The 21,148-nt window shown below is 43.8% G+C and overlaps 1 protein-coding gene across 12 annotated transcripts in view; it reads left to right on the forward strand.

The window, feature by feature from the left end:
• nav3 (neuron navigator 3) overlaps window positions 1-21,148 on the forward strand; it is a 420,425-nt gene that overhangs the window by 330,441 nt on the left and 68,836 nt on the right. For all 12 annotated transcript variants that reach the window (XM_042402532.1, XM_042402533.1, XM_042402528.1 and 9 more), the window contains 3 exons: window positions 3,255-4,395; window positions 8,010-8,125; window positions 17,905-18,013. In XM_042402532.1, coding sequence (XP_042258466.1) covers window positions 3,255-4,395; window positions 8,010-8,125; window positions 17,905-18,013 — 1,366 coding nt within the window. The remainder of the gene's footprint in view (window positions 1-3,254; window positions 4,396-8,009; window positions 8,126-17,904; window positions 18,014-21,148) is intronic.

The raw sequence follows: 21,148 nt of genomic DNA on the forward strand, positions 1-21,148 counted from the left end.
CATCAGATGGATGCCTGGACACACACACACACACACACACACACACACACACACACACACACAAAGAAATACAAAATAAGGCTGTCGTTTCCTGGTGAAGGTGTACTGGTCAAGACTAACCCCCACTCACCTGCGTATTAAAAATGTACAGGTACAGATATGCAAATATACACCCACATATACAGTACCCACACATGCACGCACCAACAGTCCAACATTTCAGATACGTACTCCTAAACACAAACATATGGTGCACACACCTACTCTTTAGAACCAGTCTTCACAATTAGAAGACCATAATAAGTTTTCTTGGGCCAAGAGTTTTGAGTTGGCAGATTGTTTACCAAGTAAGATCTTATCAAACACAATACACATTTTTACAGATAGCCGAGGAGTGGTATGTAAATGTTGGTTGCAAAACATCATATTTATCATATTTAACATCATATTTATCAGAAGTCAGTTGATTCAATGCCTTGTTTGCAAAAGTGACGACCAGTATGTTCCACTAGCCAGCTGGTTTTGTTGTCTGGAATGATTTCTGCAACATAGTCATGATTATCATGAGCATTAGCAGCAGTGGTTTTATCTCACACATGTTGACAACCAGCAGTGACCACAGACCTAAAGGCAGGCATATAAATCGATATATCAGCTTGTCTTGAACGAGGAGGTAAATGTGGATGTGGAGGTAAATATATGCCCCGGCCAATATTGGACATTTTACTGTTGGGTGCCAAATTCCATTTTATAAAGTACCATGTAAAAAAAAAAAATGTTAAAGCCTGACAGATTGCACTTTTCACTCCGGAGCTTCAACAGTGAACTGAGGCCTTTTCAGGCATGTTTTTACAGGATGTTGTCAGATGCATAAGCCGGTTGAAGTGTCTCGGCTCTGACCACAGTTAAAGCCGAACCACTCTTTCGCCTGCCTGAAGGGGTTTTAAACTGCAAACTGGAGGTGACTCACAACCAGCTGAACCCTGCTCACTGAGCTGACTGACAGCCAGACACTAATGGCACATAACTTCATGCTGTCACTGCGTCTCCTTCTTCTTCTTCTTTTTTTCTCACCCCATCTAATTCTGCCTTTTCTTTTTTTTTTTTTTCTATTTGTCTGCCTCTCTTTGTCTCTGAAGTAGCCTCCAACTCATATCCGGAGGGAGATGCAATTTTTCTGTTGTGTCTGTCTTCCTCTCTCAATTTGAAGCAAGGACTATGTTTATCTGTCAGTTACTGTGTGTATGTGTGTGTTTGAGGAAAAGAGAGAGAGAGAGAGCGGGGAGTGAGGTAAAGAAGTGCTGATGGTCTGAGTATCAACCAGCAATAAAGTGAGGAGTGTGTAAAGGTCAACGCTCAGTGGCAGACGCTAGAACATTTATTTTACACACATGATGGATGCTTAGGTGCTCTGTGTGGTTGTGTGTGTGTGTGTGTGTGTGTGTGTGTGTGTGTGTGGTTTGGCCCAGCACCATTTTACTGAAAACATGCTATAAGTAAGCACTAATGCATCATAGCTCAGCATTCAGGCCTGTAATGGAATAAACACCAGTGAATGTAAGAAGTGTTTAAAATATAAAATAATGTCCCTAGAGATTGTTTGAAAATATGATTAAGAAAAAACATCTGCCTCCTGGTATTTAGACACAGACATATTACAAAATCAATCTGAAAAAAATAACACATAATTAATACTTGAACAGCTCTTACATAATGCAGCATTGACTACTTTATATAAAGTCTGTAAGGGCTTGAAATATTGCCAGTGTGTATCATTGTAGTTTGCATAAATCTTTACATATACATTTCACAGTGAGTGCTGCTACTGCTGACTTAAATTCATCCATATATTTATACTTAATATGGGTGAATGTCTGCTCTTCACACAATTATGACACTTGAGTTAAAGGCGCCCTGTTGAGTTTTCTGATAAACAAACAGAAGTGTTAGAGTGTCAAATTTAACCAAAGATCCACCCACTGTAATGTGTGCAGATCTTCTTATACGTGTATATAAGTGGCTAAATGTAGTCGACGTGATATCCAGATATTCTCAGCAGCTATGAATTTGACAGCAGGAAATATTCCAGCGATTTTGGTTTTCATGCACGTCCCTGAGAAAGCAAGGGCTTTCTTCTAGAGCTGCCATTTTCTACCAATGTTGAACAATCATACAGGAAGAAATCCCTGGATCAGAGGCATAGACACCAATTTCTACACCCGCTGAAGCCTCAATATATTTGGCTTCAGTCATTTTTTGAGTTGAGTTTGCACTGCTCACATTTTCCCAACTGGAAAAGCTCACTCTGCTCTTGCTAGTGCAACCCTTATCTACATGTGTAACATGGAGGAATGCAATACAATCTTCTTTGAGGGTTGTTGAGAATTATTCAAGGAAAGGCATAAAATTACCAACATTAAAGTAGGTAGGTTCAGGGGAAAGTTGCACCAAAACAGTAAATTAAAAATAACTCTGAGAACTTATTGAGCATCACAGACTGATGACGTTGAACAGTGAATCAGAGAGTGGATGTTTTCCCCCTCAGATTGAAATTCTCCGTCCATGTTAACACAGGCGGTCTGATCTCTTTTGTTGTCACGGCTACAACTTGGTGGTTTGTACCTTATAACAGCTATTATCCACCTGCAAACATGCTGTGACAGGCCTCTATAGAAGTGTAAATCAGGGGGTGGAAGCCTGAGGAGGAAGGTACAGCAGACTTGAGCGCACACTCCTTCGAGACATGAAAGTAATAATAACGGTGAAATCTTTTCTCTCGATCCAACCTGCTGTTGATACTCTGTGATTTGGGAATAAGCGCTCAAATTTTTACATTACACAACACTGAAATCCTCTAAAAAATTTCCCACTCTTTGCTTGGCTTTTGAGCTGAATATGTGTAAAACCATAAAGGAGAGAACACAGCACGCAGCTGTGACTTCTGAATATGCTGTTTCTCATGTCAGATAAATCCAGGAAGACTGAAAATTTGCCATAATCGAAACTTGAGTATTAATTATTAGGTTTGCTAGGAGAATCCAGTGTTTCAGAGTCACTACACTGAATACTACAATGGAAAATAAAAGGTTCAAAAAGGAGAAGTCCCCAATATTATGTGAATGAATTTAAAAAATGCACATGTTGGATCCTCCATAGTTTAATGAACCAAAGTGGATATGTAGTATATAGATACAGACGATAAATGAATCAAATTAATCTTTGTTTATGTCTTTCTCTCTTCTTCCCTGGTTCAGAGGCGGTGAGGGGCATCCCAGTACCCGGCGGGATGAACGGGAGCGGTATCGGTGGGACGGTTCCCACCAGCCTCAGTGGGCAGCAGCTGGCCTCTGCTATCCCCTCCCCCTCCTCTGGCAAGTCATGGCGAAGCAAGTCTATGAATCTCAAGCACAGCGCCACCTCGTCCATGCTGGCCAGTCCCACGCACTCGCCCTCGTCCACCCCTTCACCCCAGACCCCGGAAGGCCTCCAGCCACATGGAAGCGACGGGTCAAAAGTAGGGTCAGCTGTCGGCGGGGGACCCCAGAGGTCCATGCTGGAGAAGTTCCGTCTTATCAACCCTCGATCAGCTTCGCGAACGTCACCGTCTGTGGCGGAGATGGCGCTGCAGGAAGAGGATGATCTGTCAGAGTACGGCGAGGATGGATTGACGCCCATGGGGTCCGTGTGCAGCAGCAGCAGTAGCAGTGCTACAGCCAAACAAATGCCTACAAAGACACCCACATCCTCCCTCAATGCATCAAGCAAGACCTCCTCCTCTTCCTCCCCTTCCTCTTCATTTTCAAAGGGTTCTGCTAATGGTAGCAGGTCCATGGCCTCGTCCAAAGACAAGGAGGACAAAAGCAAGTCTGGGAAATCTTCTAAGGACAGTTCTCCACCCAAAGAGGAGCGTGAGTCGTTTGCTGACTCCACAAAGAAGACCTCCAAAATCGCCAGCCTCATCCCCAAGGGAGGGAAGCCGTCATCGGGAAAGAAAGATGCTTCCAGCGGCATCCCTAAGCCAGGACTTAAAACTCCCTCCACCACGACGGCCAAGCCTCAGAGTCAGTCCCAGACTCAAAGCCAGGCTACCTTAAACAGCAGCGGCAACCTGCGGGGAGGAGAGGGAGAGAGAGCCAAGCTGACAAAAAGTGGACAGGGCGGGAGTTTCTACATACAGCGCTCCATTGGGGGCCCAGAGGCCAAACGGACCAGCATGACCTCCTCCACCAGCACCTCAGCCCTGTCCGGGTCCAGTGGGGTGCTGGTAGGAGGAGGCGGAGGAGGAGGAGGAGGAGGAGGAGGAGGAGCTCTTGGAGGGAATGGAGTTGTTCAGCTTCCTCAGCAACAGCAGCACAACCACCCCAATACTGCCACTGTGGCTCCCTTCATGTACAGGTGAGATTAGTGAGTGTTTGTGAGTTTGTGTGTATATAATGTTTTTTTTTTTTCTTTCCAGGAAGGTCAAAACATTGACACTGTTTCTCAAAGTCGTACCTGCACACATTCAGAATCATTCACTCGCACACGCTCCATGAAACCTTGGAGCACTCCCAGTGATCAGCTGGCGTTCCCCATTGTGCATCTTGCTCACCTCCACATCGCTTCACAGTCATTATGGAACAAATTAACATCCACTGCTTGCATTCCAAAGCCTATTATTTAACTGTCTGGGTTTCATCTTTGATGTGAGAAACCAGACATTGGCAGCATTCAGGAACCCTTTCCCCTTCTCTTCATTCAACCAGTGTTGTTGTGATGCATGCAGCTGGCGCGTAGTTCCTTGACGTTCCAGCCGTCAGAGGTGCAGGAAGTGGGTAAATCTGCCCAGCAGGGCTGATTTTCTCTTACGACAGCAGAGGTAATCCAGGGGAAAAAAATGGAGGAGCCGCCAAAGTCTCTGGGATGCCTTTGTGCGCAGAGAGAAAGAGAGTTAGGAATCCCATTAAACAAGGCTTAATCCCTCACCCCTTCACTCCCTCTCTCGTCTACCTCCTCCGTCGTGCAGAGTCAGCTTTGCCATATTCAGTGGTTCCTCTTTCGAGCATTATTTTAATCCCACACATTTAGCAAGTTAAAAATGCTGCAGCTGTTGTTCCTGGGCAGATAGTGAGTGATAGTCAGTTACGAGGGAGGGTTCCAAAACTGAAACTGTAAAAACACAGACAGCCCACTCAATGAGCAAAATGTAATGTGTGTGGAAGTGGGTGGATGCATCATGTGTGATGTCACTTGCAGGTTTCTGACAGAACATTTTGAATCCTGGGCTTGAGTTTACCACTAGAAATTCCAAATTTGGCCATAGTGAGCGAAGTTGATGTGGAACATGCAAGTTATAACCACTGCTCTCAAACATACTTTTTTCTCTTTTGTTTTTTTTCTAAAATCATCACTAAAAGAAACACATTAGCTATTAAGACCATTAGTACATTATTATTACTATTATTATTATTATATGAGTATTATTACCACTTCTTGGGTAACCAATTTACTGACTGCATTTGGTGAGAGAAGCTTGAATTTTTCTTATTGATTTCAGTAAAGTTTATGTTTCTAGGGGCCATCAGAATCAAAAAATGTGAGACTTGGTGACACAGAGATTGCTTGCAGTGTTAGCTGGTGAAGTACGGTAGCTGGCGAGCTAACAGCTGATACACTAGCGAGCCAGGAACATTCCACAGCTTGTCAGAGACAATAGCTCTCTGAACTTCTTTCTATTTTGTCTGTGGTATTCCATTTACTCCCACTTGGCATTTGCTTCTCAGGATTGTATTGTGTATCATATCATTCAATAAAGAGTTTTATTGAAGGGGGAAAAGAATCTGTGAGAGTTAGCAAACTTGCTAACTTCCAGCCGCATGTTAACATTTTCCAAAATTGATGTATATGCGAACAACGCAAATTGCAAATGCAAAGCAGATCTACTGTTCTGTCACAAAATGTTGTCATTGTGAATTCTGATCAGTTCCACACATGAAATTGTAATACATTTGAACTAATCATCTGTGGTGCACTGCTGAATCAAACAGGTTATGTTTTTTAGGTACAGTGCAGACTCACATGCCACCCCTTTACTATTTTCCCCTGTGCCAAGATATTCGGGTTCCTGTAGTCTCCATCTTCTTCTCCTCTTGCTATAAATGTTCCTCCTCACCAGCAGCCATCAGCAGGCTGACGTAGCGTAAAGGCCTCCTGCTGTACCACAATTTTCCATCATTTTCAGTCCAATTAGCCATCATCTCTTGTTTGGGTTCTCTTTCTCCGCCCACTTGAAGTCCTTGTCTCTGCCAAGCTTAACAGACCAGGGTGGTTGTATAGGACTTGGCTGCAGTTGGTGTGCAGGATTGATTCATGCCCCACCCACACTGACACAGGAGGCTGCTTTGCTGTGTCAGTAACTGACTCTTCTGCATCCTGCCCTGCTCCCCTGACCTAAGATGACCTGAGCAGTTCAGGAAAAAAAATCAGGAATTATAGAAATACAGTGATAGATATACACAAGGTTTGCTTTGGGCTCAAAGCTGATTCTTTTTCCTGAGATCACCTGTGCTGTAAAGACCTCTGAAGGTGGTGAGTAATATTTAGTAGATAGCACAAGAACAAGCTACAATCTGAATCACTCTTTGTTATATCAGTCAGGAATAAATAACAAAAGCACTGGTTCAAGTAAAATGTCACAGTTTATCTATCTATCATCTTGAAAAATGCCTCACCTGAAGTTTATTTAATCATAAATACAGACATTTTAGCCCAAGACTGAAGTCTTTCTCCTTTTAAAAGTAGCAGAATCAACATCAACAAAATATTAATAATTTGTTACTGCAGCACCTTTTTTCCCCAAATATCTGATCTATATTTGGGGTCCAAATTGTTCTGTGTATCAGTGGTAGAGAATATATCCGTCTCTGTAAATCCACTGAGGTGAGGGAAGCTTGCATCAAAAAAAAAAAAAAAAAGCTTTTTCTCATGAGCTGAAGTCACAAGCTGATGCTGCTGCCGCAATTGGGAGCCAATTTTTATCTGCAGCTCTGCAGGTGGTGGTTCTCCCTACTGTGTGTGCTGTGTATATGAGAGGGCATGAATGCTATACACTAGCTTGTGCTCAGATTTGTCTCGTGTTTGTGTGTGTGTGCGTGTGCATGCTTGTTTTAGCTGTGTTTGTGTATGCAAGTTTCGCTGTGTGCGTTTCAGTATTTTCAGGTGCGTTTGGTTAAAAGTGTTAGTTTGCATATCATGTGTATGTGCATATTCCACTGTGTTTGTATGTGCGTCATCTTCCACTGTGTTTAACTGCGTTTGTTTGTGTCACTGTTACTCTTTTCTTTGACAGTTTGTACATGCGTGGTTTTGTGTTTTCTTGCTGTTCGCTGTGCACGTCTACGTGTGTGTGTGTGTGTGTAGTGCTGTTATCTCTTAAAGGGTGTTGGACTCTATCCTTGTTTCTTCAGATCAGCAAACAAACAGTGGAGCGTGATGCAGCTCTGGATTGAGGAAGAGAGACAGATATACACAAACACATATTTCCTGCACGCTCCCGCACATACTCAGAGAGGCACTCACAGAAAACGTTTCATCCCAGACCATGCTCTCCTCCCTTTTGAGGTGTCCATCTGTTGAATATCTGACTGAGACTAAAACATAAACTCAGAAATTCAAATTCTTTTCTTGTTTAAACATCACAGAAACACAGACAACAGACTGAAAGATACTAGGATAGAATCAAATTCTAAACTCATTCCGTGACTGGGGTTCATCACCCTTAAACACAACCAACAACCAACCACTCCACAGATCATAATATATTTATGTGATACTGAATTTAATGTGATAGTAATTTCTTTTAATGCCGTACTAAACTGAAACCAAATGGTGATAACTCTCGTCCTTCAGTTGAAAAAATGATGAGCGTTTCAAACCGTCTCCTCTGAAGTGGACAGAAATAGCTTTCAGATTTCGCTACTTTCTCTCTGTCTTTATAACAGCTGTGTATTATTTGTTCTCTGTGCCTTTAGGACATTCTCAGAAAATGACTGCACCATGGTGGCCCCAGCCGACCCCTGCCTCAGCCCCACCAAGGGAGAGCTGGTTTACAGCAAGACAGCCAAACAGTGCCTGGAGGAGATATCAGGTATAGCAGGTCAACACACACGCTGCAGCTCTGCGGATATGATATTTCTCTATCTCTGTGTGTGTGTGTGTGTGTGTGTGTGAGAGAGAGAGAGAGAGTGTGTGTGTGTGCTTCTGTGCATTAATATTTGTCCCTTGTAATATCGGTCGTAACCCTCATCTGCTGTTCGGCATCTATATTTATTTAATGTTGACCTCACTGCTGCTGCAATGCTGCTCTACATATGAAAGCAGCTGTTTAGGTAATGCATTCTCCTTCTTTAGGAAATTGAGATTAAAACCGTTGTATTACATTATGGATTAGCTGTTCTTTGTAACATTTGATTAAGAGCAGGATGCAGGGTCTGCTGCAGCATTAAAGGAGGATAGTTAAAGGGTAGCTGCAGGATGGCTACTGCTGTGGCTAGCACAATGTACTCTACTGTTGTGCAGTTGGTACGAGAGTGTGTTTGCGATGGGTGTGTATGTGCTAACGGGTGTCTATTTTTGTTTACTGGGAGATCCCTGCTCTGCGCTGGTTTCATGTAGCGAAGGGAAAAGGTCAGTGCTGACAGCCGGACACAGGGAGCATCTGTGGCCCTTTGTTTACATCCCTGCAGGCTACCATCGTCTCTTACAATCCCAGCTCTACACTACGACCGGTTATTTGACACATAATCATCAGAACATATATGTCATTAATCATTTTCAGTCTCATAAGAGGATGGCTCTTGCAAAGTGTTATTTCGTATGTGGCGTTTGTTGGAGACAGTTCCATTACTTCAGATATTTGAGTCACATCCATGGTGGAGAGCATGTATGAGTGCTGGACTTCACACAGTGAGCTGCACAGGAGCATGAAAACTGGGTAAAAGAAGGGTTTTAAGCCTCGGAAAGGGAATGGTCCTCAGGATAAGAGGCTGAAATCACTTACCAACAGGAATATGTTCCTGCTCAGTATATTTAAGTTTACAATCCTATTGAAGTATTATTGTCATGAAACCCATATGGCTGAAAACAACTGATTAAAATCAAAACATAGTGTTTGTTTGCAAGAAGGAAAAGACCGCAAATGTCTTCATTGTCCTTTAATTACAGACAGTGTACATTTGTGCACTGGAGCTCCTGCAGCTGAGGGTTTAGGATGGAGGGACATTTGTCTAGTTTGAAGGAGCTGCTAACCACAAAGTTAAATTCCTGACAAGGAGCAGCATGAGAGGTTAAACCAGCCACCGCACCATCAAAACACACTCCACTGGCACAGAGAATTGACATGGCTTCAATTGCATCTTGCCTTTTTTGCAAATGAAGCCTTCAGTGTCACAACGCCATGCATTCTGTTTTACATAAAAGATCTTTGCATTGCTTGACATTCATTAGTCCACATCTACCGTGTATATACACAGTGTATATAGTAGTCTTTTAGTACATTTTATCAATGATTTAACTGATTCAGATTGTAAATTAGGTTTCAAAAGGTGGATATCTTAACCTGGAATGAAACTCCCTTGTTATAATAATATGAATAATCGAGGTCAAACAAAACACTAACTCAGTGAAAAATAAGATGTCAAGTTCAGACTGAATCCAGAGGAACTGAAAGCCTCGACAAAGCGCAGCGTGCACAAACAACAGCGTGTGATTACAGGTTTGGGGATGTCAGGTCAGTAGCAACATTCCAGACGTCTTGCTTCGGTCGCGGCTTTTCCGAAGGCCGTCATTTAAAAGATAAAATTAGACTGCAGCACTGACCGTCCCCTTTGTTTGGTGTCCATTTCAAACACTTGCTTTTTGTTGTCACACGTTTGATGGTCGTTTCTCATCCTTAATTACTCTTTCTCCATAGAGGGACAGAAATGTGTCTTTGAGAAGGAAATTCAAGTGTATGCGAACCCACGAATACCACATGACAAGACCTGCTCATTTCACATATAGCAGCTGAGCCAGTGTCAGTAGTTAGGATATCTGAACATCGAAGCTGCACGGACATATATAAAATCTTTGTTTTTGTGTTGATTTATCCGTTCATTAAATTGTTTATAGATAAGCAATATAAAAACTGTTACATTAGTGTTAACGCTGATTGCAAACTGGGAAATTATTGATGGATTTTGAGCCATTTAGGCTTTGATAACAGCACAGAAACACCTGATTCTTCTGTTCTCAACTGTGTAGCTGTAGACAAATATGTAGATAACATCAGAACCACTCACTCACTCACTCACTCAGAACATAGCAACCCAAGTCACTGGCAGTGTAAACATATGATTACCTTGATTATGGTTTCTGAGGCAACAGCTTCCAGTGTGTACTTGCCACTGGTAACGAGGATTAGAACATGTGTGGAGGACAGCTGTGACTAATTGCGACAGGGCTAATAAAGCTTGCACTGATTGATGGGAATATGTTGGTTCTATGGGCTCATTGTTGATCTACGATAAGCTGCGTCTCGCTGTTTAGCTCCTTAAGATAGCATTTAATTAAGTCAGGCGGCCAGCGCGGTGCAGCAGGGGCTGCAGGCTTACAGGTGCACTGTCCAAACAACTCACTGTCACACTGTGAGGGAGAGAGATGGAGAGACAGAGAGAGAGAGAGAGAGAGAGAGAGAGTGAGGGAGAAAAGATAAGGTTTGGTAATAGGAGGGGACTGAACAGAAAGTGAGAGAATGAGAGGGATTAAGAGAAAGAAAGGATGATGAACAGCGAGAAGGAGGGCTAAGAGAGAGAAACAGAGAGAGAGAGAGAGAGAGAGAGAGAGGACTGCAGGCTGCATGCTGGAATGAACAGGCAGACTGAGAGCTATGTGAGCCCGCTCGCCGGCTTCACCACTCGTTCATTCTGCGCTGTGAGGAGAGAGGGACTGTCAGAGAGTCAGAGGGGAGGCAGGAGAAATGTGGCGGTGAGGAGTGGTAATTAAAGGAGAGACAGAAGGTGGAGGGAGAGAGATAAGAGTGAATGAAAAGAGACTGTCGTTTCATAGGGTAAAAGATAAAGAGAGTGCGAGCGCAAGAGGGAGGAAGCAAAAGAGAACGTGTTAGTGAGGAAAGGGAGATGTAGCGACTCATTCATCCACGCCCCTGACTGTGGTGAAGGAAGAGAGAGGAGCCGAGAAGACAGAGAGACAGCATGAGGACAGGAGAACGAGTGGAAGAAATAAGTGTTTGTGTCTGGCTCAGCGTTTGACCAAGAGTATGGGCTGGCTCAAGGATGGATCTGGATTCCACCTATATGCCTGAGAGGGAGGTTTTCTCTCCGCTCTTCGCCCTGTGCTTGCTTTCCCTCCAGCCCTCTGAAGCCGGGTCCTCAGTCGGGAGGCGTGGGACGTGGGGACACATCTCTCTGCCTCCTCCGTCCTCCGGTTCCCCCTTCCCTCCATCCGCTCTATCAGTGACAGCGCAACCAAGATGAGAAACAGAGAGGGACGCACAGGTAGATCCACTTGCACGCATAGTTTTACTCACTGAGCCACAGGAGGCGAAGAGGTAAGCCAAAAACAAGGGAGGGGAGCAGTGAGCAGACATGAAGAGAGGTGCAGAGTTTTCAGTGTATCAGGGCGGCAGCCCAGCTCGACGGCCTCCCCAGCCTCTTCCTGACAACCTCAACCTGCGGATCAAACAGCGCTCGCTCACAAACCTGACCCTCCTCAGCGACGGCGAGCAACGGGTCTACTCTTTTGAGCTCGACGAGCCGCCGCCTCGCCTCTCTCAACCTCAGAACTCTTCGTCGTACTCATCTTCCGCGCAGCGGGCAGGAGGCAGCCTGCAAGGAAGCCCTAGGAAGGAGGTGGTCACGAGGGGCGGAGGCGTGCGGGGCACCAGGGCTCGATCCTTGTCGCTCTCCCTCACCAAGGTGCTGTCTCAGTCAGAGCACTCCCTCATCCCTGTCCCTTGGCGATGCACAGCGGCAGGTGGGCGGCCACAGCGGGCATCATACAGCGGCCACCCACGGACCGAGCCATTGCAGAAGTCCAGGGAAGAGGCGGGAACAGATGAAGAGGGCAGCAGCGAGCGTTCGGACGAGGAGTCGGCAGCAAGCAGGGGCAGTGGGAAGCGGGGAGGCAAGGAGAAGGACGGCGGGTATTGGGCAGAGGAGGAGGTTTCAGGGGGAGGTCCTCGCGAGGGAACGGCTCAGCTGGATAAAGAGGTGATCCTCACCATGCTGGGCGACCTGGAGCAGGTGCTGCACACTCAACCTCGCCCACGTAAGTCAACACAGTCTCAGCAAATTCCAGGAAATTAGCATGAACTGTGGATTAGACACAAATTATTTCAGGATTAAATTTCTTTAACATGAAAGGATTACTATGACATCACCACAAACTGGAAACTTTAAACAGGAAGTAAAAGAATGTATGTTGTATTCACGCGATTAACGTTTTGGTTAGATTTAAAGAAGCAAAATTTAACAGAATATGAGAATATCATAGCAGAAAATGCCCTCAATAAGCTGGTTATTTTCTTAATCCTCATGGTGGGGAAGCACATTTTTCAGAGCATACTATTAGCATTTTAAGACATCATTAAAAAGAAATTTGTGAGGCCGGGCTGTATGAGCGCACACACCCTCCCTCATGCAAGTCACACGCTCACCCACAGATGTTTTTCATGCATCCACATCCACAAAAGGTTTACACAAGCAGCAGTAGTTTGAATTCTTGGACACAGACAGATAAAAAGAACTCTCCAACACATACACATCCATTTTTGACACTTGCACACACGCACTGTCACAGTCTGCAAATGAGGCGCTCTGTGTGCAGTGAGCGCAGCATTGTTAAAGTACCACACTGTACCTCGTCAGTAGCTCTAATAATGTGTAGTTAGGAAGAGTTCGCCATGCAGTATGCTTGATGTGAAATTTCCCCTTGTACGGTACGATGGGCTTTGTGTTTTTGGAATGAGCACCTATCTCCAAACCTTGCTTTGATGTCAGAGGAAAGACAAGTGGGAGTGGGAGGTTCAGCCGATAAGACGGACCGTTTTTTTTCACGTAGTTGTGACAGCAGAGACGATTATTGTGACTCTACGGTGAAAGCAAAGTAAAACGTACAGCACAGCAGGGTGAGCTTTAGCAATGAGCAGCTTATTGCTGATTCTCACAGATTTCCTTTAAGCAGGTCGAGGAATGATACAGCATAAAGCAGACTTACCTTGAGATACAGATGATGGAAAATCAACACATCCTCCACTGAAAAAGCACGGATCTTATTACTCACACCCCCTTCACTGCCTGAGAATCACAATAAGATCAATAGCTTATTATTACACCTTTCACCGTGTGTGCGTGCCGCATGCATGCCTATCTACACTATGTGTGAGTACTACACAGGTGCTTTTTTTTTCTTTTCGTGCACACACTTGCCTCCGCGCGTACGCTCATGCACATGTGTGTGTGAGCCAGATCAATCCAGATAGTTGAGAAACCATAACCATCTTTAAAGAACTCTTTCACCCTGTCGAATTTGGCTTTCAAAATATCCAGCTGCTGTCGTGGCAGTTTGCGCTTTTAGCCTCGGGGAGCAGTTGTCGTTGATACATATTAACAAGCTCTCAATGTGCTGCAACGCCTGTTAGGAAACACATTCAGCAACAGGGCCATAAAATTGCACGTGGATACATCTATCTGTGTGCGCTTGTGAGAGCTGCCACACTGGTGCACCAGTGACTGACAGCCAAAGCTTCATTAAAGCTGACAAAATGCTGCAACAAGGGTAAAACTAGGATACAGTTATGTCTAGTTGTGTGTGTGTGTCTCTCTGTGTGAAAGTGGGTTGGCGTCCGTGTGTGTATTATAATTAGATGCTTGGGATGGTACCCTAATAGTATTCAGCTGGAGCGAGGGGCATCAGTACCAAGCTAACATGCATTATTGAAGGAGAGGGGGAGAGAGAGTGAACTGGCACTGGAGCACCCACTGGTACAGTGTGTGTATGTGTGCTGGAGTGTGTGTATAAATGTGTCAGTCCCAAACGGTAGTCATTTGCATTATGTTGTGTCAACTCTATCTGGAGCAACGTTTGTTCTGCACCCTATAAGTGTGTGGTTTTGTGCGTGTGTGTGTGTGTGTGTGTGAGTGTGTGTGTATACCTTCATTTCTTCTGTGCCCTTTTCGACTCCCCCCCTCTGGCCTGGTATCAGTTTGGCTGCTTCACAGCCTCACCGGGCCAAGAGCTGGACAGCAGCTTGAATCCAAATGAATGTTTTGTGGGTTTCTCTGCCTCTGGCCTCTCACCTCTCTGCAGTGTTAGACACTGAAGTGAAAAGACCAGCTATACATGCGTATAAGCAGCTAGGAGAAAGGGATTTACTCTGCTATTCTTTTTGATCCACAAACGGGTGCTGAGTTACCTAAATACCTGAAAGTCTGCTTTTAGGTATTGTGCTGTGGAATCAATATTACTTTTCTAATTCAGAGAGGCTCCAATGAGTGTATGCATGTGTGTGTGTGTGTGTGTACTATGTTGGTTTGCCTGCTGTGTTGCAGCTTGCATCTACTGTGTGCAGGTGAGCCCTCTGCTCCTCTACTGCAGTGAATTGCTCAAACACACACACACACACACACACACACGCACAAAAAAAAACTAAATGTGCACACAAACCTCGGGCTGCTTCTCAGTGTTGCATGAAGTGTCCGTTCACGATGGAGACTCCAGGGCCAGATCTCCTCATGTCACTTTATAATGGGATTGTAATTGGATCTTTCTCCAAGGGGCCCTGGTGAGAGGAGGAGAGGAGAGGAACAGGGAGGACATGAGAAAGAGAAGAAGAAGAATTATTACAGGGAGAGAGAAACTCTGATAACGGTGATGCTTTGAGGTGAGCTGGATCTGCCTTCCATAAGGAGCTGCACCCTACTGAAAAAATGACTAACGCATACCAAGCTGGTCTTCAAAAGAGAGAGACAGGAATAAACTCAGGGCACAGAAGCTTCTGTGCATCAGCTATGAACACATTTTGTCAGAATGACAGCATGTTTTCCTTTTTCTATTGAGGTTTAGTGTAAGATCATACGTATCTCACAGATTTCTAATTATTAGCCACAGAGTGGACATCTGATAAGGGGTCAGAGGTCAGAAACATGTAGCACCACCTCAACCTCACACAACTTTCAGTCTGTTTGCTCTGCTAAGACAAAACATGATCTCAATTATACCAGACTGCTCTTTACCCTGTGAGGTGATAGTACAGTATAATTGAGGTCAAATGTCGACTTCATTCAGAAAAATATTTTTTGAATATGAATATATTTGAGTTTTTCTGGAGGTCTTGGAGTTGGACAATGAGATTGACGTTAGCCTGTACTGAATCCTGTAATTGGCGGCAGGGTAAAACCTATGACTCATTCTCTTTTCAACAGTTTTGATGTCCATGCATTCATTTTTCAGCTTATTCACTGGAGTTTTCAGTCCAAGGGTACCAGAACATTTTCACCAAGAGAACTGTAATGAATGAAAATGAGAATCAGTTGTCCCTGTGCTGTGTGCTATTGTGAGTCATTGATTTAATCTTTATTTAACAAGGTTTCTCTATATTGCCGAGATAGCTGCACCAACTATAACAATCACAGTATGTAAAACATTCTTAAACAGACCACATAGAATATATACAACAATAATGAATTATGTCTGTTTAACTCAGAAGAAGAGATTCCTTTTCTATTAAAAAGACTTTGATAAATCCAGTGTCAGTATCACCAAGTCAATATTCTAACTGGTGAACCAAGTGACTCTAAAAGCCAGTTTAGACCAAAGATTCACGACGAGATGAAACCGTTTTAGAAAGTTGCAGGGAAAAGTTGCTACTTGTAAACTAGCTCATCTCAACTCAGCTCAAGCTGCCTGGTGGCGTCGCCTGCGACTCAGTTTGTCAAGTCGCCACTGGCTGGTTTTAGCGAGTGACCTGTTTCAACAGCCAGTCAGCTCATAGCGGAGTCAGCTGGTTAGCCGGTCAACAGTTACAAACTGTCAGCTAGTAGAAATGGCAGAATTTTGGACGGAGGAAAGAGAGGATCATCTCATCAGTTTGTTTGAGGAACAGCCGTGTCTGTATGACAAATTTGCAATAAACGTGCAATACAAATTCTCGACCCTCTTGTTTTTTTATGTTTTCACCATTTCATCAATGCTAGAACTGCAACTGCAGCAAGTAACTCACTATCACTATCCTTATTCATAGTTTAAGACGCTACAAAGTATCTAGCCACAAAAAAGCCTGAAAAGCCGGCAGTTAGAACAGAGGTACAGAGAGTTGTTGCTATGGAAATGATACACCCTGTCGTCTAGTCGTGTTGGTGTAAACTGGCAGGTTTCAGAACGTTGCACACCGGCGCATTGCAAGTGGTTGCAAGTTTCAACTCATCTCCTCATGAATCTTTGATCTAAACTGGCCATAACAATGTGTATTGTCACACAGCATACACCAAAACAAGAAGAGCAGTGCCAGTGTACAAGATCAGCTATGTACTATTAATGTTGTGATAGTCTGTTGAAATCATTTTTTGCAATGTGGCAAAAAAGAAACATATGGAGCTCTTCCTGCACAGTGTGCATTTCTTTTTGAAAGGAGCAGAAACCAAATGCCCTGAAGTCAACTATAAATTGATTTTTATAAATATATAGTTATCCAAGGAACCTGTTTTAGGGTTTCTGCTTGTTTTTAATACTGACCTGCTTCATATTCCTTCATATAAACACCTCAACTGTTTTTCTCCTGCTGGTGCTGAGCTGCGCCACAGGAATCGCTGGGGGCCTTTTCAAACCGCCAACCTACTACTGCTCCCATCTGCCCTCATTTACCCGAGTCACTGTAATCACAGTAGCTTGCTGTCAGTATGTTTGCTCGGAGCACTGAAATCAGTGTACACTGACAGAACACAGCTTCTCCCACTCATCTTACCATCATGCTGCATTGTCGCCTCGTTGTACGAGATCTGCTGGCTCATTCATTTCCACTGTGGAGACTGTTTTCTTCTGAAAGCACCTTAAAACTTGAAAGCAGTGTGACCACCATCTATTCTGTGTCTCTGCCACTTGTTAATTACCCATTCTTTGGTACCCGCCTGCAGATTTAGGCTAGCTTGACGAGCTAACAGAGAGGCTTAATTGGAGCAGACAAGCAGATACTTTGGTGTGCACCCACAGCTCACAGTTCTGAAATGTTGCCCACCCTTTGCTTATTAGCAGCACTCCTTCAGAATAGGCCTAATGCCTCAGTGAAACAAGTTTTTCATCTGTACAGGAGGCACTGAGAAGTGCATAAAACACTTGAAATGCTTTCATAGATGTATGCTTCAAGGTGCTGGAGGGCGGGCTAGGAAGACAGTGGACTGAAGTGGCAGCGTTTTTCCGACGTGCCTGACAGAAAAGGAGAGGAGATATGACAGAGTTTGCTTTCGCTGGCATGATTGTGTCCCAAACTAACTGACAGAGCGTACCGTGTCATGGCATGACATGTCTACGTTGGCCTGAAGGAAAAATGTCAATACTGCGTAAAATAATGTATCCCTTTTTTAGAGTAAAAGAACTGTATGCGGTGCAGCCTGTTTGGCTGACAGGCTCATTTATTGTATGGCTTCCAACTTGTCAGCATGGGGTTTAGGGATGTTCATCCATGTTGCTGTCATCGTGATTGGTAATCATTCTGTTTTCCTACTGAGACGTTCAGTGACATCTAATGAAAAACTGTATGTCAGATGTCCTCATCACTTGGAGGAGTGCTCTGTGGTTTTGTGTGTGTGTGTGTGTGTGTGTGTGTGGGTACAGGTCCAGACATCTTAGTAAATCATATAAAATGTGTGTCCCCAGGAGAGGACCCTGAGACAAGACGCATGAGGACGGTGAAGAACATCGCTGACCTGCGGCAGAACCTGGAAGAAACCATGTCCAGTTTACGGGGAACACAGATCAGCCACAGGTAGGCATACAGATGGTACTGCCCATCAGTTACTGGTAATGGTGAATGACTCTGATTTCTTTTGTACGGTTTAGTTTAAGTTAAGAAAAGTGATAAAAAAATGCAGAAAATGACTTTGTTGAACAGTGAGTATTGAAATGTGTGTGTGTGTGTGTAAAGCCCATATACATATATTAAAAGGGACAACTGATTCTGGTCTTTAGAGATACAACAGTGTGGTCATTTCCCATCCATATCCCCGGTCCAAATTTTCCCAAACAGTCCTAGATTCAGTCTACCAACCCTCCAGTCATATAAACCTTGCTGTACTGTCAAGGCTGCAGCTACAGCACATGCAAAATTGAACAGCCCCTGTAATTCACTCCTAAAACATAGCCTGATGTCACTTTAAGTGTGAAGTCAGGGGTCTTACTGTACATGAGCTCCTCCAATCAAAGTACATTTTTAAAACAATTTTAGAATATAACTCAAATGACTTGTTTCAGGGTTGAAGTGAATTATTCTGCACAGTTTAACTTTAAGCTGCCATATTATTTAACTAAGACTAAAGTGTAATGTAACACCTCAAATAAGATCATTTATATCTCATCACTCAAACATAAAAATATAAAAATATTCCCATCTGCTCCTGAGATGGTTGACTTAATTATTTCTACTTTCACTGGCATTAGATTAGTGTTAGTCCGCCCAGCCTGACCACTACTGCAACATTAGCTTAGTTTCAAAGCTTTAAAGATTCGACCCCCCACCTGGCTCTCTGCAGGTATCATCCAGTTTCAATCATACACTGTTTTCGAAATAAATCAAATGCAGAGAAAGCTGGCTTGGTTTGCCAGTGGTTATTTTAAGACACCCACACCTTCAGTGGCTCTAGCACCCAGCCAGGTTTGAGAGACTCATGATTCACATCTACAGTTCGCCTTTTTTTTTGCCTGAAGAAAATTAGAAGAGTTGATCGTATTTGGTTTGTTTGGGTTGATTATGCTCAATTACAAACATATGAGGGCTTCATATTAAGGTCACTGAAAGTCATAAACAAGTCAAGCTCTCACCAGCTATGTAATTAATTAATAGCTGGTTAACCTTAAACCTGCATTGATTCATTTTTTTGGCCACTTGGGGTCAGAACAACAAGCTATAAACACAGTGCTGACATGTTATTGCCTTATAAAGTTAATATGTGTCAGCAAACAGCAACTTAATTACACATCAAGCAGATGCAGACACATGATGAATGAAAGTCCAATCTTCACTCTCCTTCTAACTCTGTTTTGGTCTCCACCAACTTGTAAGAAAAATACCTTTTTTGCTGTTAAATCCAGCTAGTAGCCAACTTTGTCTGTGCGCCATTTGATGCTCAGCAAGTTATGTACCGTGGGTTTTTGGAGCTTTTTTGGTCAAAATGGCTGCCTGCTGCATCTAGAAACAATGTTCATGAGAACAAAGCGATACGTTTCTGGCAATGAAACCAAAACAGTGAGTCAAAAGATGCTAAAACGCTACGAAGAGCTGAAGAGAACTGCAGAATTAGTGATAATTCTCTTTTATATCCATCGCTACAATCGACACATGATTGTAGGTAGATTCAGATACAGGTAGTTATTTGATCCATTGTTAATATAAAAATATTGGTCATAGCAGCTTTAAGGAACAATGTTGAAAACAAATATAAACAATTGAGGGCAGTACGTACTGTCACCTCTCTGCAGTAATGTCCCGAGTTTTTATTCGAGCCCTGGTCCTTCCTGTGTGGAGGTTTCATTTTCCTTGCAAGAACAACAGAGCAACCAGAGTTTTATCGTCTCATCTGAGAGCTGCAGTTTATACAGAGCCCCCCCCTCAACTGCTATTTTCACACTGACGTAATGCGTGGCGAGTCTGAAGCTTCAACTCCCGCAAAATGCGTCACAGCCAAAACAAAAGACACACACTGCGAAGACCCACACATGTCGCGACGAAACCACTGAGAAGGAAAAAGGCTTCCTTTGTGATCACAGCTTCATGTCTTAGCACCAATTATCCAAGTCACTTTCCTTGTGCATCCGGTGTCCAAATAAAAGCAGTTCTGATTTTGATACTGTATCTCAGGCTCACCCTACGCAGTTTATCACACCGATCCAACAGGGAGATATGTCACCAACTATTAATGACGTTCCCTCTATTTCCACGCCATCTTCTCCTCCACATTTCCTGGATTTAATTAAAAAAGCAGCGTCACCTTCCTCACCAGCTGGCACACATGTAATGACATTCAGGAGTTGATGGACAACCAGCACCTTAAAAGACTGTCCCATCTGTGAGCCATGGGCAACATTGAGAATCTAACAACACACAGTGAAGAGACTGCGGCTCAGGCGAAGACAAAATGATAACCATTGGTTTATGTCAGCTCTCCGGGCAACGGCTCCCCACTCGTCTCCGTGCTTCTCTCTCAGTCTATTATTTTGTGTGTTTTGCCCCATTTACAGAGGAAGATGGTGGCCAGGCTGCCGACAGCCATGACAGATGGCAGTCTGTCTGTCTGTGTGTGTGTGTGTGTGTGTGCATGGGTGTGTTTGTTTTCTACTTTTTTTTTTTTTTTTTTTCCTCAGAGGAGTCTCAGCCAGGCACAATCAATACAGCGGCATTGTCTTACCACCACATTTAATCCAATGGGACTCACAGGGTTGGGGTCTGAGGTATATTTGATTAGAACACAAGTCTCATTCACATTCATCAGACGTGCAAGGACAGTCAGCATGAAATACATGGAAAATGCATCGTCGTACCTCCACATTAGCATCATATACGGCGTGTCTGCATGTGTGTGTTTGTTTGTGTCGGAGCAGCGGAACAGCAAAGCAGTAAACACCGGTCTAAGATGGCAGCAGCCACTGTGAAATAGTGTATGGGCTACTACTACGCAGTTTTTAGCCATTAGGTTTAATGGAAAAAATGAAGTCAGTTCATGAGCGTTTGCCAGTGTGTGTGTGTATATTCTCTACATGTTAATATTCTGAATGTGACAACAGCCTTGGAGTGAGAATTCTGTCCATGACAAAAGCCTGGCCAGACCATCCTAATCTCTCTCCTGGATAAGAAATGGCTGTAATCACCATGAAGCTTTGAAGCACCTTTAGTAATTAATCACTGTTA

The sequence above is a fragment of the Thunnus maccoyii genome, chromosome 23 (genome assembly GCF_910596095.1).
Source record: "Thunnus maccoyii chromosome 23, fThuMac1.1, whole genome shotgun sequence".
NCBI classification, from domain to species: Eukaryota; Metazoa; Chordata; class Actinopteri; order Scombriformes; family Scombridae; genus Thunnus; species Thunnus maccoyii.